Source organism: Trachurus trachurus, assembly GCF_905171665.1.
Source record: "Trachurus trachurus genome assembly, chromosome: 7".
Taxonomy (NCBI): Eukaryota; Metazoa; Chordata; class Actinopteri; order Carangiformes; family Carangidae; genus Trachurus; species Trachurus trachurus.
In genome coordinates this window covers 19,251,128-19,263,760 of record NC_139901.1, presented here as the reverse complement: position 1 = coordinate 19,263,760, position 12,633 = coordinate 19,251,128, and the positions used below count along the sequence as shown (strand labels likewise).

Genomic DNA, 12,633 nt, shown 5'->3' with positions numbered 1-12,633 from the left:
AGCAGATTTCAGTGGTGGAAACTAGGTAGCCAGTACTACTAATACTGAGTAGGCTACTGCATTCAAGTACAATTTTGAGTATTTCAATTTCGATTCCACTTGTACTCCACTATTTCAAAATTCAGAAAGAATAACGTTTTACCAGTATTTTCTGTAAGAATCATATTTAGTGTCTCCTCCAAACAGGCTCACTGGAGACTGTGAACATGTTTAAAGTGGATTTTCCCGTAGACCAGTCTGACAGGGCTGTGGAGAGGAGGAGGTCTGCAGAGTCGGCACGCAAAGCCAGAATCTACAACACCAGGCTGCGTGTGATGATGGGCCTTGACCTTGATGCTCTGGATCAACAGGTCCAGGAGAAAAAACACAAGGAAAACTTGGAGAAAGAACGACACAAGGCATTTGGTAAACTGAAATACGGTCTTCCCTTTAGACTATTAAGCCATCTCCATATTTGAAATTACATTTCTTCACATCTAAGCAATGACCACTGGTGTATTTATTTTCATTGTATTGCAGATAAATTGAGGAAGTATCACGATGACATACTGCTGCAGCAAGATGTTGATGAGAGACAAAGGCAGGCAGCTTTGCATGCCGACCTGGCCCAGTACTGGGTCACTCATCAGCGTGTGGAGGACTCTAGTGATGCTGATCTCAAGTGTGGCCTGAAGGGGGCATTCAGTATCACCACTCCAGAGGGTGATCTAGGGCCTGCCAGCATGCAAATATTTCAGGTAGGCTCCCTGTGACTGGCATGTACATGTTGTGCGCCAGGAGCAGTGGAACACGATCCGATAAAGGGTTAAATAAATAATCACATTATCCCTGGAGCACCATGTCCTTGTTTCATGTACAGGGGGAGGGTATCGGAGAGGAGCAAACGAGAAGAGAACAAATGAAGCTGGCAAAAAGAGATCTGTGCGCACAGAAGGAAGACAATAGGAACAGGCTCATGAGACACAAGCACAGAGGTGAGAGGAGACAAGCACACACAGTCACCCACACACACTGTAATCACCGATGAGCTCACACACTGTATGCTATAGCTTCTGTAAATCACACACATGCTTCATGCTTTCCTGCACAAACAATCACACACTCTCCTACGCAAAGCCCCTATTGCCAGGTGGCATTGATGAATGCTCATCCCCGGGAAGTCGTTATGTACGTGTGAGTGTGTTGTTGAAGAGCCTTGTGCAGCGGGTAATGGCTAATGCAGGTGTGAAAAACACACACAGTAGGTGATTTCCAACTCGTGTCTGTGTGTCACAGACATGCTCGTGAACAGAGAGCTGGTGCATCAGGACCTAAGGGGGGTTCGGCAAGCCGCTCTAGAGGAGGAGTGTAAGAAAGCTGCCCGCATCGCTCTTGACAACTACAATCAAGCTCTGGTACAGTACAAGCATGTGCACGCACAGATGGACACACAGACACACACAACCCCTGCTGATGTGAATGCTCACAGCGAAATCCAGTGGGGTTTTTTAGTGGATGCATGGTGCACTCTGGTGGGATATAAAAATTAAAATTGCTAATTGAAAATGTTAAGCGATGCACACATTTGCTGCATGAAGGCTGCCATCATATTTGTTAGTATCAAGCAATATGGATGGTTAAACTCCTTTGATGTATGCATAGACCTTGTCTGTTTTTAAAAGCCTCCACTTAGCTCTACCCTCATTTGCCTGAATGCACTCAACTGAATCCTCCATGGGGAGGCATCATTACAAGTCCTTCAGGTCCTGGTATTTTTTTTTGACAGTTTTGTGGTTTCTCTAATAACCACTCACATGCATGATGCACAAGCAAATGCAACTGACTGATTTGAGCTCTCAGGAGGACATTCACCACATGGCTGATTCTTGACTCTAAGCCAGAAGTAACCACGTGCTTAAGCTTGGGTTTCATAAAGCTGCAACTATTCCAATCATCGAGGGAGTGATCAATCAACTATCCCCCAGTAAGGCCTCACCAAAACCTGTTCCCCACAGGCCGCAGAGCGGGCAGAGAGACTGAAGGAACAGCACAGGAGAGAGGAAAGGGAGGGCCTTGCAGAGATGTGGCACACACTAACGTCTGACATGATGACCGAGCGTGCAGAAACAGCAAAAATAGAGGTGGGAGGAGGGAAGCCAACCCAAGTTTTGACTGACAGGTGGAAGGGGATGAGCCCGGAGCAGCTGAGCGCCATCCATGGGGAGAGGCAGGAACAGTGCCTTGAGAGACAGGTACTAGAATTGCCCTAAAACACAATGGGCCTCCCATACACAAATGAGCAATTCATGTTCTTACTCTCCTCTAAAGCTCCACTGGGAAAAATTCCCTCTTCAACTTTCCAAAATTTTAGACATATGATCCCTTAGAATAAAGTCATATGGAGAAAAACAACACAAAGCACTGATGAGCCTCCAGACTCTGATAATCAGCATTCACACAGAAGACATTCCCATTTAGTCTTTTGATAGTGACTGAGTGCTGTCTAATACTCAGATCCAAAATGTCCCATTGGTTTTCAATCAGGCTGAGATCTTGTAATTCTGAAGGCCATAGCATACAATTTACATAATTTTCAAATTCATCAAAACATTCAGTGACCTCCTGTGCCCTGTATGGATCTGAATTTATTATGTTTCTCTGCTAATTTATTCAAGTTTCCATTGAATTTTACATTCATCTCTGTGTCTCCTTTTTACGTCTTTTTTTAAAGGTGCATATGTCTAAAGCTTGTATTATTCCTGCTCTGATTGAGGCGTAAATGATACAATAATCCTCTGCTTCAACTTTAAAGGAAATGAATTACGTCAGCAGAAAAAAAGTCTACTTTCTTTCATGCAATGTTTTGGTCAGGTCCAAACCCCCAGACTGTGAGCCACCCCTTCATAAAAACTGAAAAATATTTTAAAAAGGAAAAAAAAAAAAAACTGGTGTCCCTCATAGCAGTTCCACATATAGCCTTGAATCTATTTCTTCCCATCTTTAGAGACAAAGGGATGCTAAGAAGATTCAGGCTGCCATCTGGGACCTTCAGCTGCTGAATCTGTCCAGAGAAGCAGAGGATAAGGAGACAAAAGCAGAAGAGATGAGGAGACAGAGGAGGATTCAGACGGACCAGTTAAACATGCAGCTGGCAAAAGAGCAGCAGGAACAGTAAGCACTGCACACATACATACAGCACATACACGTAATATCTAGGCAGTATAGTCAGCAAATCTATATTTGGTGTAGGTGATAATTAGGAATGTAGATTTCAGTAACCATTTTTGGAGACAGTGTGTTTATATGTGTGTCTGTGTCCCTCAGTCAGGAATACCTGAACAAGAAGCTCTACACCAACAAACCCACTAAGGACTACTTTCATCAATTCAACACCAGCTCCCGCTGACCATCACAGACCCTACACAGGCTTACACAGGCTTGTCCTCGTCTGACAGTGTGCTAATAAAATTGATTGTTATACTCGCAGTCAATGTGAACTGAATCCTAATTAATCAATACATACTGACTAAACTTAAGTGACAGGTATTTATTGATTTTATTGGCTGATAACGGTGACAATAAAGGGAGCCTTTTTTGGTACAGATTGTTCCATGTATTTTATTTTTCAGTCATATATCCAGTTACAGTGGTAGATTTCATAATGCAGTTACAGTTATATTGGCCCCATGGTACAAGTCCACCCAACTCATGTAGATACCATCAGTCCCATTATGCCAATTGTGCTCCCAACACACCACATACAGGCACATCTCCACCCCAACAGGGATACACACGCCCAACCCCTCCCCTCCCACTCAGGCATTGTTGTCTGTTTTACTGAGTTATGAAGAGGCTTCTCTAAATTAACCAATTCACTTTTTGAACTTTTTTTTAAAATCCTTTTAACTATAAAAAAAAGGGGGGGAAACAATGGTGGAAAAGCAAATGCCAGCATCCCCAGCTTTCCCCTCGACAGTGAAAAGCAAAGAGTGAGTGGCAGTCGAGTGAGTATCTGTGTGTGTACACTCATTCCTCATTCAAAGCTAACATTTGCCCCGAACACTGACAAACACAGATGTTTAGCAGCAGATAGTCATGTTAGAATATTGGCATATTTTGTGTCATTCATTGCTCCTGTATGAAAATAGATTATTTTAAAAGCTTTATTTGTCCTGAGTGTGTCTGTATAACCAACAGCAGGGAGCTTACACACACCTCCTTCAGCGCCACTAGCCATTGTAGACATCCCGTATTCTTTACCTCAGGGACTGTCGGATGATGTTTGGCCAGTTTCAAGCTTTTATTTATGTAGGGAGAACTGAGACAGCAATGTTGCATATAGATGCTCCCTGTGGTGTGCACAACCTGGCTTGCTGCATCCCTGCCGCTCACAACTGCATCAGACAAAAACTCCACAGATATTCACTGCACTGCAATGCATTGCTGGATGGTTATGGGCATGAATGCGATCTTAGCTTTCATCATAATGTAACTACTTCTATCACTACATGACACTAATGTACATTTTTTTGATCTTCAAATTGTGAAATGTTTGTAAACATCTACAGAACAATGTGGATTTTTTTTCCTTTTTCCTTTTTTTTTCTTTCCTCAACTATGAGCTAGTTTTGCTAAATCTGCCAAATCTCACTGCAGTAATTAGTCAAAAACGGAAAGTTTGAATTCATATAGCAATAGTACAAAGAAGAAAAAGTACAGCTTGCAACATTTTAAAATTAAGTGATTTTAAACCTGCACATTTTTCACATTTTTTTATCAAACATTGGTTGGGTTCATCAAAACAATCTTTAAGGGTTGTATTTACATTCAGTGGGAAAAAAAACTGTCATTCCAGGTCTTCTCATAACCACTCCTCTCTCTCCTGTAGCTACCTTGTAGCTCAGATTTTTGTTTATCAGTAGCATGTAGATACAACGTCTACCCAGCACTAAAAAGAAAATACATTCTCTGCGTTTGATGCAAATACCAACTGTTTGCCTTTTCTTATACATCAACTGGCAATCATAAAGCCTGTCTGCGATGGCCATTTGCGTTGATGAGGATCTGAAAATAAAACTTGAGAGAGTGTTTGCCGACAAGACTCCACTCCCTTAATCTGTAGTATACATAAATACTGCTCCTCAAACAATGTGTAGTATGAGATGAACAGGTATGAAAAGATTGTTAATTAGAGACAACAATGTTTTAATACAGTGTAGAAAGAGACAAAGACAGATACAGAAAGCTACACATAGGTCTCGACACGAAAAATTACAATATCATTTCCAATAATGACATTTCACTTCTGGTGGGAAGGCGAGAGAGTAATGACATCAATCTGGTGCTCTATGCAGACCCAGCAGGCACAGGAACATGTAAGGAGCATGTACATATCTATAATACTGTATTATGGCTAAATAGATAGATGTAGATGCAGCTATATACACCAGATGCTACTCGGCATCGTCACAGCAAGTTCCCCTTAATGCATCCAATGTTATTTATAGTAAGAAACTTGGCTTCACTTAGTTTCGATGAAAACATCTCGATCAATGAAATATGTCAATAAAGAGAAGTCATGAGGTTTATATAAATAGTGTAGAACACAATATGAAAAAAATATGGTAAAAAGAAAAAAATGTACGACAAGGAAAAAAGTTTGTTTGATGTTTTTTTTTTCTTTCTTTCTTTTCAAACACATAAAAAAATAAAAATGTAAAAAATGTCACTGGCAAGTACAATCTGAGACATCAAATGACATTAGACACACAACATCATGTGTGAAATAAGTCAAGACATGATAAATATCTAAGTGATGAGACATGTTACAGCAACATGTGCTGTCTGTTTCTCCACACATCATCCTCCTCTTTCAGTGTACTACTCTGCATCTCTATCGGACCACGCCTCGCCTACAGTCCCTCTGATATTTCTACCTTTACAGTATTCTGTCTTTATCTTTCTACAGAGTTGGTGCAGAGAGAAAGAGAAAGAGAAGAGAAGGAGAGTAATGAATTTCAGTTGTTTGGAACTACACAGGTATAGGAGGGTGAAGGGGTGAAAGGACATCTTCAGGTCAGTCAGACTTGTATCATGTTGTCCACTACTTTGGACACTCCTTTGGTCAAAATAGTCCAGTCGGTCAGATGCCTGCCAGGGGCATCTGAATGGTCAATGTATTGATTGTGTATTAGTCGTCAAAGTACAGATCAGCAGGTCAGTAAGGAACACGAGCATATGGGCACGAATGTGTTGACATGTTTTGGTCTGATGGTCCCCGGTGGATATGTTGGGGGGGCGGGAGGGGGGGGGGGGTGTTAATCGAGGATGGTGACGGAGTTGGGCATGCCGTTGGTGGCTGAGGAGACAGCGGTGGTGTTGAGCGTGGTGTTGTCCGGCAGACCATGGAGCACCTCTAGGCCCTCGCTGGGCCGACTGATCTGGCTGACCAGAGACTCATCCATGTTGAGCTCCGTAGTTATGGCACTGCTGCCGTTGAAGTCGAGGTTGTCCTCGCTGCACAGCTTGCTCTCCTCGCATAGAGACGCCTGGCTGGTCGTGCGCTTCTCCTCAAGATCACTAAAGTATGTGAGGGAAAATATTATCAGAAGGCATGAACAAAGCTAATATGAGTTGGCTTAATCTTTAATCTTTCCCCAAAACACAGCTTTCTTTAGCTGAAAAACACATAATACTAAACCAGCTAAACCCTTCTTTCAACCAAAACGGCACAGAAAAATTAGTTCCACGTTCTTATATGTAATTCTTTGGTTCTTGGTCTTTCATTATGGTAAATTGAATATCATTATTCTTTGCTTATTATGTGAAATGATTAATAGATTGATCAAAAAATAAAATGAATCAATTAACCAATAATGGATAAAAAGATGTTAGTTGCAGCCCTACATAATACAATACATTATCATTAATCATATTTCTATGATTAACCCAATTGTTACAGGCCAAACAGTAGGTGAGTGATGCATTGGCAAGGGATGATAAATAAGTTGGTTCAGCATAACACATCACAGCATACCTTTCTAGAGATCTGCATAGAAGGGGCAGGCATTGGGGGAAAAGAGGGACAGTGAAAGGAACACAAAGGGTTAGGAAAACCAAACAGTGCTGAGGGAATAAGGGCTGTGTTAGGAGGCTGAATTCAAAGGGGTGATAGAAACATCATGTGACACTCAAAGAAATGACATGCACTCAGATAACAAACCTGTACTCTCCAAACGTCTCATCTTTCATAGGCCGCGCCTCCGAGTCCATGGGACCATCTTCTTTATCTTTCACTGTGAGGGAGAGAGATTATTGGATTTCATTATCAGCGCGATCTCAACCATGTCTCTCTCTCTCTAAGCCACTGTCTGAGACATCGATAATGACATTCTGTCAGACAGAGAGATAACACCAAGTTTATGTGCGTGGTTTAAAAATACTCTCACTATCTGTGGACAATCTGTTCATTGATGTTGTTTATAGTTTGACTACTGAGTTACTTCCTTGCCTGGCTTTCAGCATATGACTGCCATTCTGAATATGTCTTTTAAATTTTCAAACTATTTAAATAATTAGTTGTTCAGAAGCATGGTGCCAGTGGGTATGGTCAGATTTGTAATTCAGTTTGTTCTTGGTTCCTCAGCACAGAGAGAGCCAGTCACTTGTTATTCCCTTGTGTGGAGTGGGATGAAAGGCTGGTGTTTCTCTCCAGACCAGGCAGACAGTGGCCCGCAGGTTGCAGTTACTCTTGTGGTTTGTGATTATTATTTTACGGTTCTTTTCAGGGCAGAGCTACTTCCTTACTATCAAAGTAAGGAAGTGTAAGCTTAGAGGTCTATCTCACTACATGTTTGATGTGAAGGCTTCGAGGGAGAAAATTGGCAAAGTGAAATCGGCCATTTATTTGGAGTTGGAGCCACTTTAACACTTAAAGAGTGTAGAGAACGGTTTGGGGAGCTTTTTAAACATGGTGCAATCTTATTTTACTGTCTTCTTTCCGGCTACAGCAATTGTTTACTATAGTGCTTCCCTGTAACTGCTTTTCTCCTTTTTCTACAGCAGTGTCATTTTCATTATCAAGCTGTTTTATGGCTCCAAACTGGTAGTGGTTCCCAAATTCTACACAACATTCACTTATGATCTCAGTGATTTATTGACACCAAACAGATGCTCTCAAACAGTTTGACATGTGTACTGATGAATACTTAACAACCATTATGGAGGGATGGCCACACTTGCCTGAGTATTTTCCTCCTTTACTCCTCTTGATGAAGCAGAGGATGAGTAGTATCAGCAGCAGCAACACGATGGCACTCACGACGCCAATGAACCAGCCCTGTGTTGCAAAGCTTGGCTGCACCTCTGTCACTACTTCAAATAGAAGACAAGCAGAGGGAAAAGAAAGGAGTGAGGGGTTTTTTTTGTGATGGAGGAACAAAATAAGATTACAACAAGGAGTGAAAGGGACAAAAAGGGAAGGAGGAACAAGATAAAAGAGGGAGCTGAATCTAGAACAAAACAGACAGAGCAGTATGTTTTCTGACAGAGAGACATTTCACCAGGGAGCTAAAGAATAAAACAAAATACCACAAACAAACACAAGTAATGGATCATTTCATATGGCTAACCAAGCTCGCTTTTCAGACAAGTCTTTGAAAGCACTTCACAGGCAGCACAGGGAACTGCAAGACACTCTCTGTAGGATCAGGCTTTATATTTAGATGTGGGAAGCCCAGAGGAGAGCGAGCAAAGAAGATGAAAGAAAAAAGGATGAATGAAGGCAGAACGCTCATAGTACCTGTTCCTTCCGTCTCAATGTCAGTCTCCCAGAAGGTGGTGGAGTTGCTGTCTGTGAAGCGTAAACGATAATGAGAGCCAGGTGTCAGGCCCTGGAGCTGGTAGAAAGATTGAGCGGAGTTCACCTTTTCCGATTTCTGCCATTTAGCCCCATCTGCAGAAACACAGCATATTTATTTTTTTGTTTTTCATGATTGATTGTGAAACTGTCCATTATGCACATTTTAGTGTAAATATCATACCCTCCTTTTTGAGGTAGTGGATCTGGAAGTTAACATTCCTGTATCTCTTTTTGGCCACCCAGCTGAAGTTAACTGCATTCTCCCCCACAGACAGGTTGATATTGGTAGGAGGCACTGAAATCCATGCAAACAGAGGAATTACACTCACGATCTAATACAATCTGTTCGTGTGAGTGGTATATGAGAAACGTGCTTTGTACCTCCTTCCAGTGTGGTGGCCCCCTCCTTCATGATGGGCTCTCCGTCCCCAGCCTTTGTCCGCCCCCTCAAGTAGAAGCGGTAGTGGCTGTGACGGTCCAGGTTCCTCAGAGTGAGGCGGGTGACTGCGGCGTCATCTATTGTCTCTACCTGCATGGGGCTGTCATCACTCTCGACAACTGACCACAGCAAAGCCAAAAAAGCATTCAATCACGACTCGGTCTTAAACACATCGTTACTGGTGATGACACATTGTTGTGGGTGACAAGTGACTGACTGATGAGCCTCATTAGGGGGTTACGCTTTTGACAGTTTCCTGGTGTTATTGATTTGTTGGAAACATATTGTGTTGTGTTATTAACTCTACTGATCTTTTGTACTGGTGTCTTTAAAGCCACAGCACTTTTAACCTCATCAACCAAAAGCATTTACTGTATGTGTGCTGAACGGATAAAGATTCAATGTACGTAAACAATGCTCACTTCGTTGGTATTGCAGCAGATATCCAACGAGGACTCCATTGGGATGGTCAGGGGTTGTCCAGTTGAGGGTCATTTCTGTCTCTGATGGGCTGTCCAACATAAGGTTCAGGGGAGGACCAGGAACTAGGAGCAACACAAGCACAGTTGATTAAAAATTGACTTGACTTTAAAGGGATTATTATACTATTCAATCTATATTGTCACCGAAAAATCCTAGTGTGCTCAATCATCTCCACCCCTACATCAGGCTCACCCCCTCCACCCACCATGATCCCCTCTTCCTCCCTTTATTACAACCATCGGGCTCCATCATTTTATCTCTTGCCTCCTTTTTCTCATTCTCACCTCCTTCGTCAGTCTTGAAGGCCAGCGTCTCAGAGGGAGGTCCCTCTCCTTTGCTGTTGAACACAGTGACGGCCACGGTATAGTGGGAGTACGGTCTGAGATCACTGATCATCTTCTTCATCTCACTTGGCCCTGTCTCCACCACGGTGCTTTCTGATTCCTTGGCCCTCCGGCCTCTGTGATGGCCCCTAGAGCCAGTTCTGGTCAAATAGATCTGGAAGAGTCAAGAGAAATGATGAAAGAGGAAATCAGTCTGAGTTTTTAACATTTCAAACACGTCCCTCATGCAATTCATAATATGATTATGTTGAGCGATGGGGTATGACTAGGACGTTGAATGGAACATGCATCAAAGCCCAGATGGAGGATAAAGTTAAATACTGAGTGTGTGATACATTTTGAAGGTAAGAGAAACTAAAATTTAAAAAAGGATTTATCCTTCACAACCTTGAAACTAGAGAGAACTCTGAAGCCTCTGCCAAACCAAGGTGTAGCTGCCCCCTCCATAAACCCAATATATGTATTATTCATGAGGACAGGGGCTGAATATGTTAGGCCAAACAACAAAGGAGATACAGGATCAGTACCTTGTATCCCAGCAGGTGTCCTCTGACCGTCTCTTTTTCTACTGGTGCCCAGGTCACTTTGATGGTAGTGCTGTTCATTAGTGCAACACCCACATCCATTGGAGCCTCCAATGGAACTAGAAACAAAGAGACAGACAAGAAAGAGATGGTTAAGAATGAATGCTAATTTATAGAGGACTGTTGCTGAAAAATTGTTTAGCATTTGAGTATGTTAAAGGGACTACAAGGAGTTTCGGAAAGCGAAGTGTTTTCATACTACATTTCCCATGAGCCTTCGCGTGTAGGCTATGGTGAAATTTTTGGACCGGCGCAAGACAGACGAAAGTGAAAACATTTGCCAAGAATGTTTCCTTTACTTTTCCTCAGGTGAATGTCTGAGCCTCATAGGTTGTGACACGGTCGGACATAAAGTCAAGAACAGCCCCGAGTACTGGTCCCTGCAGCTATTTCATAGCTGTAGGGGCCAGTGCTCGGTACGATTGCCCCGTGGCCCAAATAACTATAAAGACAAAACAATATATTTATTGAAAATGGACCCATTAACAAGTGTGGGTATTGTAGATTTGTCCACATTAATATGAGACTCTTTTATGAATAAAAGCAAACTCCTTTGGGTCTCTTTAAATATTTTTACCATCTTCTCCTGAGTAACCAATGACCGGATCTGGCTCAGGTCCTGGCCCTATCTCATTGGCAGACTGGACCTTGATCTCAAAGGCAGAGAAGTTGCCAACGTCATTGACGATGAACGGTGGTGTCGTTGTATGGTTGATGTGCCAGTTGGGCCCACTGCCCACCACTCGCCTCCACATCACCCTGTACTTGAGGTTCGGTCCATTGAAATTGCGTTTGTCCAATACCTGAAGTGATAGGAACAGCAGCCAATAAGATGCAAAGCCTTTTTAAAAATTAGTTTGGTGTTTCTTCAGAATATTGAACCATCAGGTAATAAATGTACCTCCCAGGTGATGAGCAGAGTGTCTGGGTCTATGGACTCGCTCCTAACATCTTCAGGGTTGTTGTCTGGTACTGTGTATTGAGAAAAAACAACAACAACTTAGCATCATTTTTGTAGGGGAGAAGTGTTACTGTTAAAGCTGGTTGAAGAACATTGTCTCTTACGTTCAGCAGCTGTGTTGTGGATTTCAGATGGCTTGCTGGGATCACTCTTACCCACATCATTGATGGCAATGACCCGGAAACGGTAGGACATATAGGGCCACAGGGAGAGGCTAGTATGCTCATTGCCCCCTCTTACTCTTTTCAACTCTTCCCAACCGCTCTCCTTCGAACCTTGGTCCTCAAACTCAACCACATAGTCTGTCAACAAAGAAAGTTGAGAAGAGATGGGAAAAACAGATGGTACACAGTGAGGAAGAAATAGAAACATAAATATAGACTTGGTCATGCTGAGACACTTCACAAAGGTCTGACATTGCTCATGTCCAGGTATTGAAAACAGAGCAGCCTTTCATTATTAATGAGATAAATGGTATAGTTTATAGGTATTACAGTTAGACAAAATGAAAACCTGTATAATGTGATGTGTAGGACAGGGAATTTGTGTCTATACTAAACCTAGCACAGGGCTGTTGTGGTCATCTCCAGGAGTCCAGCTGAGGGTGACAGTACGACCCCTAGGATCAGAGATCTGGAGCAGGACAGGAGGGTCTGGACGATCTGAGGGGAACAGCAATCAACACACTGTCTGTCTGCACTCCACAAGTTTAAATCAATAGGTCGCTGTAAGTTAGGAGATAAAAAAACACATGGCTCTTGATCATACAATATTTGATGATGTGATCTTACCACATAAAGTGAGAGTGCCTCTGGCTTCAGCCATGTCCAGTTTAGTGATGACCTGACAGGTGTACACACCCTCATCATCTGGCTCCACATTAGCTATCATTAGGTCTGGTCCTTCAAATGTGTATCTGCAGAACATACAGCCGTTGGGTTACCTACATCTTCTCTTTTTAATCAAAACCCCCTCCTTCATGG

At 42.5% G+C, this 12,633-nt stretch overlaps 2 protein-coding genes across 3 annotated transcripts in view; one reads left to right on the top strand and one right to left on the bottom strand.

Annotated features, from left to right (window-relative positions):
• Positions 1-206: 206 nt before the first annotated feature.
• ribc1 (RIB43A domain with coiled-coils 1) lies at positions 207-3,423 on the top strand (the record flags this gene model as incomplete). The annotated part of the gene is made up of 7 exons (XM_083975598.1): positions 207-405; positions 520-737; positions 860-974; positions 1,276-1,394; positions 1,995-2,231; positions 2,984-3,150; positions 3,304-3,423. The coding sequence occupies 7 exons, from the start codon at positions 207-209 to the stop codon at positions 3,383-3,385; spliced, it is 1,137 nt and encodes a 378-aa protein (XP_083831724.1). The 3' UTR covers positions 3,386-3,423.
• A 1,436-nt stretch (positions 3,424-4,859) lies between these two features.
• The window catches only part of l1cama (L1 cell adhesion molecule, paralog a), a 40,279-nt gene continuing 32,505 nt past the window's right edge, over positions 4,860-12,633 (bottom strand). The window contains exons 15-28 of one of the 2 annotated variants that reach the window (XM_083974971.1): positions 12,442-12,566; positions 12,211-12,312; positions 11,755-11,952; positions 11,591-11,661; positions 11,267-11,492; positions 10,633-10,748; positions 10,046-10,259; positions 9,701-9,823; positions 9,221-9,397; positions 9,021-9,134; positions 8,780-8,932; positions 8,221-8,352; positions 7,202-7,274; positions 4,860-6,558 (exon numbers count right to left, since the gene is read on the bottom strand). In XM_083974971.1, coding sequence (XP_083831097.1) covers positions 6,297-6,558; positions 7,202-7,274; positions 8,221-8,352; positions 8,780-8,932; positions 9,021-9,134; positions 9,221-9,397; positions 9,701-9,823; positions 10,046-10,259; positions 10,633-10,748; positions 11,267-11,492; positions 11,591-11,661; positions 11,755-11,952; positions 12,211-12,312; positions 12,442-12,566 — 2,086 coding nt within the window. In that variant the 3' untranslated portion in view covers positions 4,860-6,296. The remainder of the gene's footprint in view (positions 6,559-7,201; positions 7,275-8,220; positions 8,353-8,779; positions 8,933-9,020; positions 9,135-9,220; positions 9,398-9,700; positions 9,824-10,045; positions 10,260-10,632; positions 10,749-11,266; positions 11,493-11,590; positions 11,662-11,754; positions 11,953-12,210; positions 12,313-12,441; positions 12,567-12,633) is intronic. The other variant, XM_083974972.1, reaches the window with a different exon arrangement.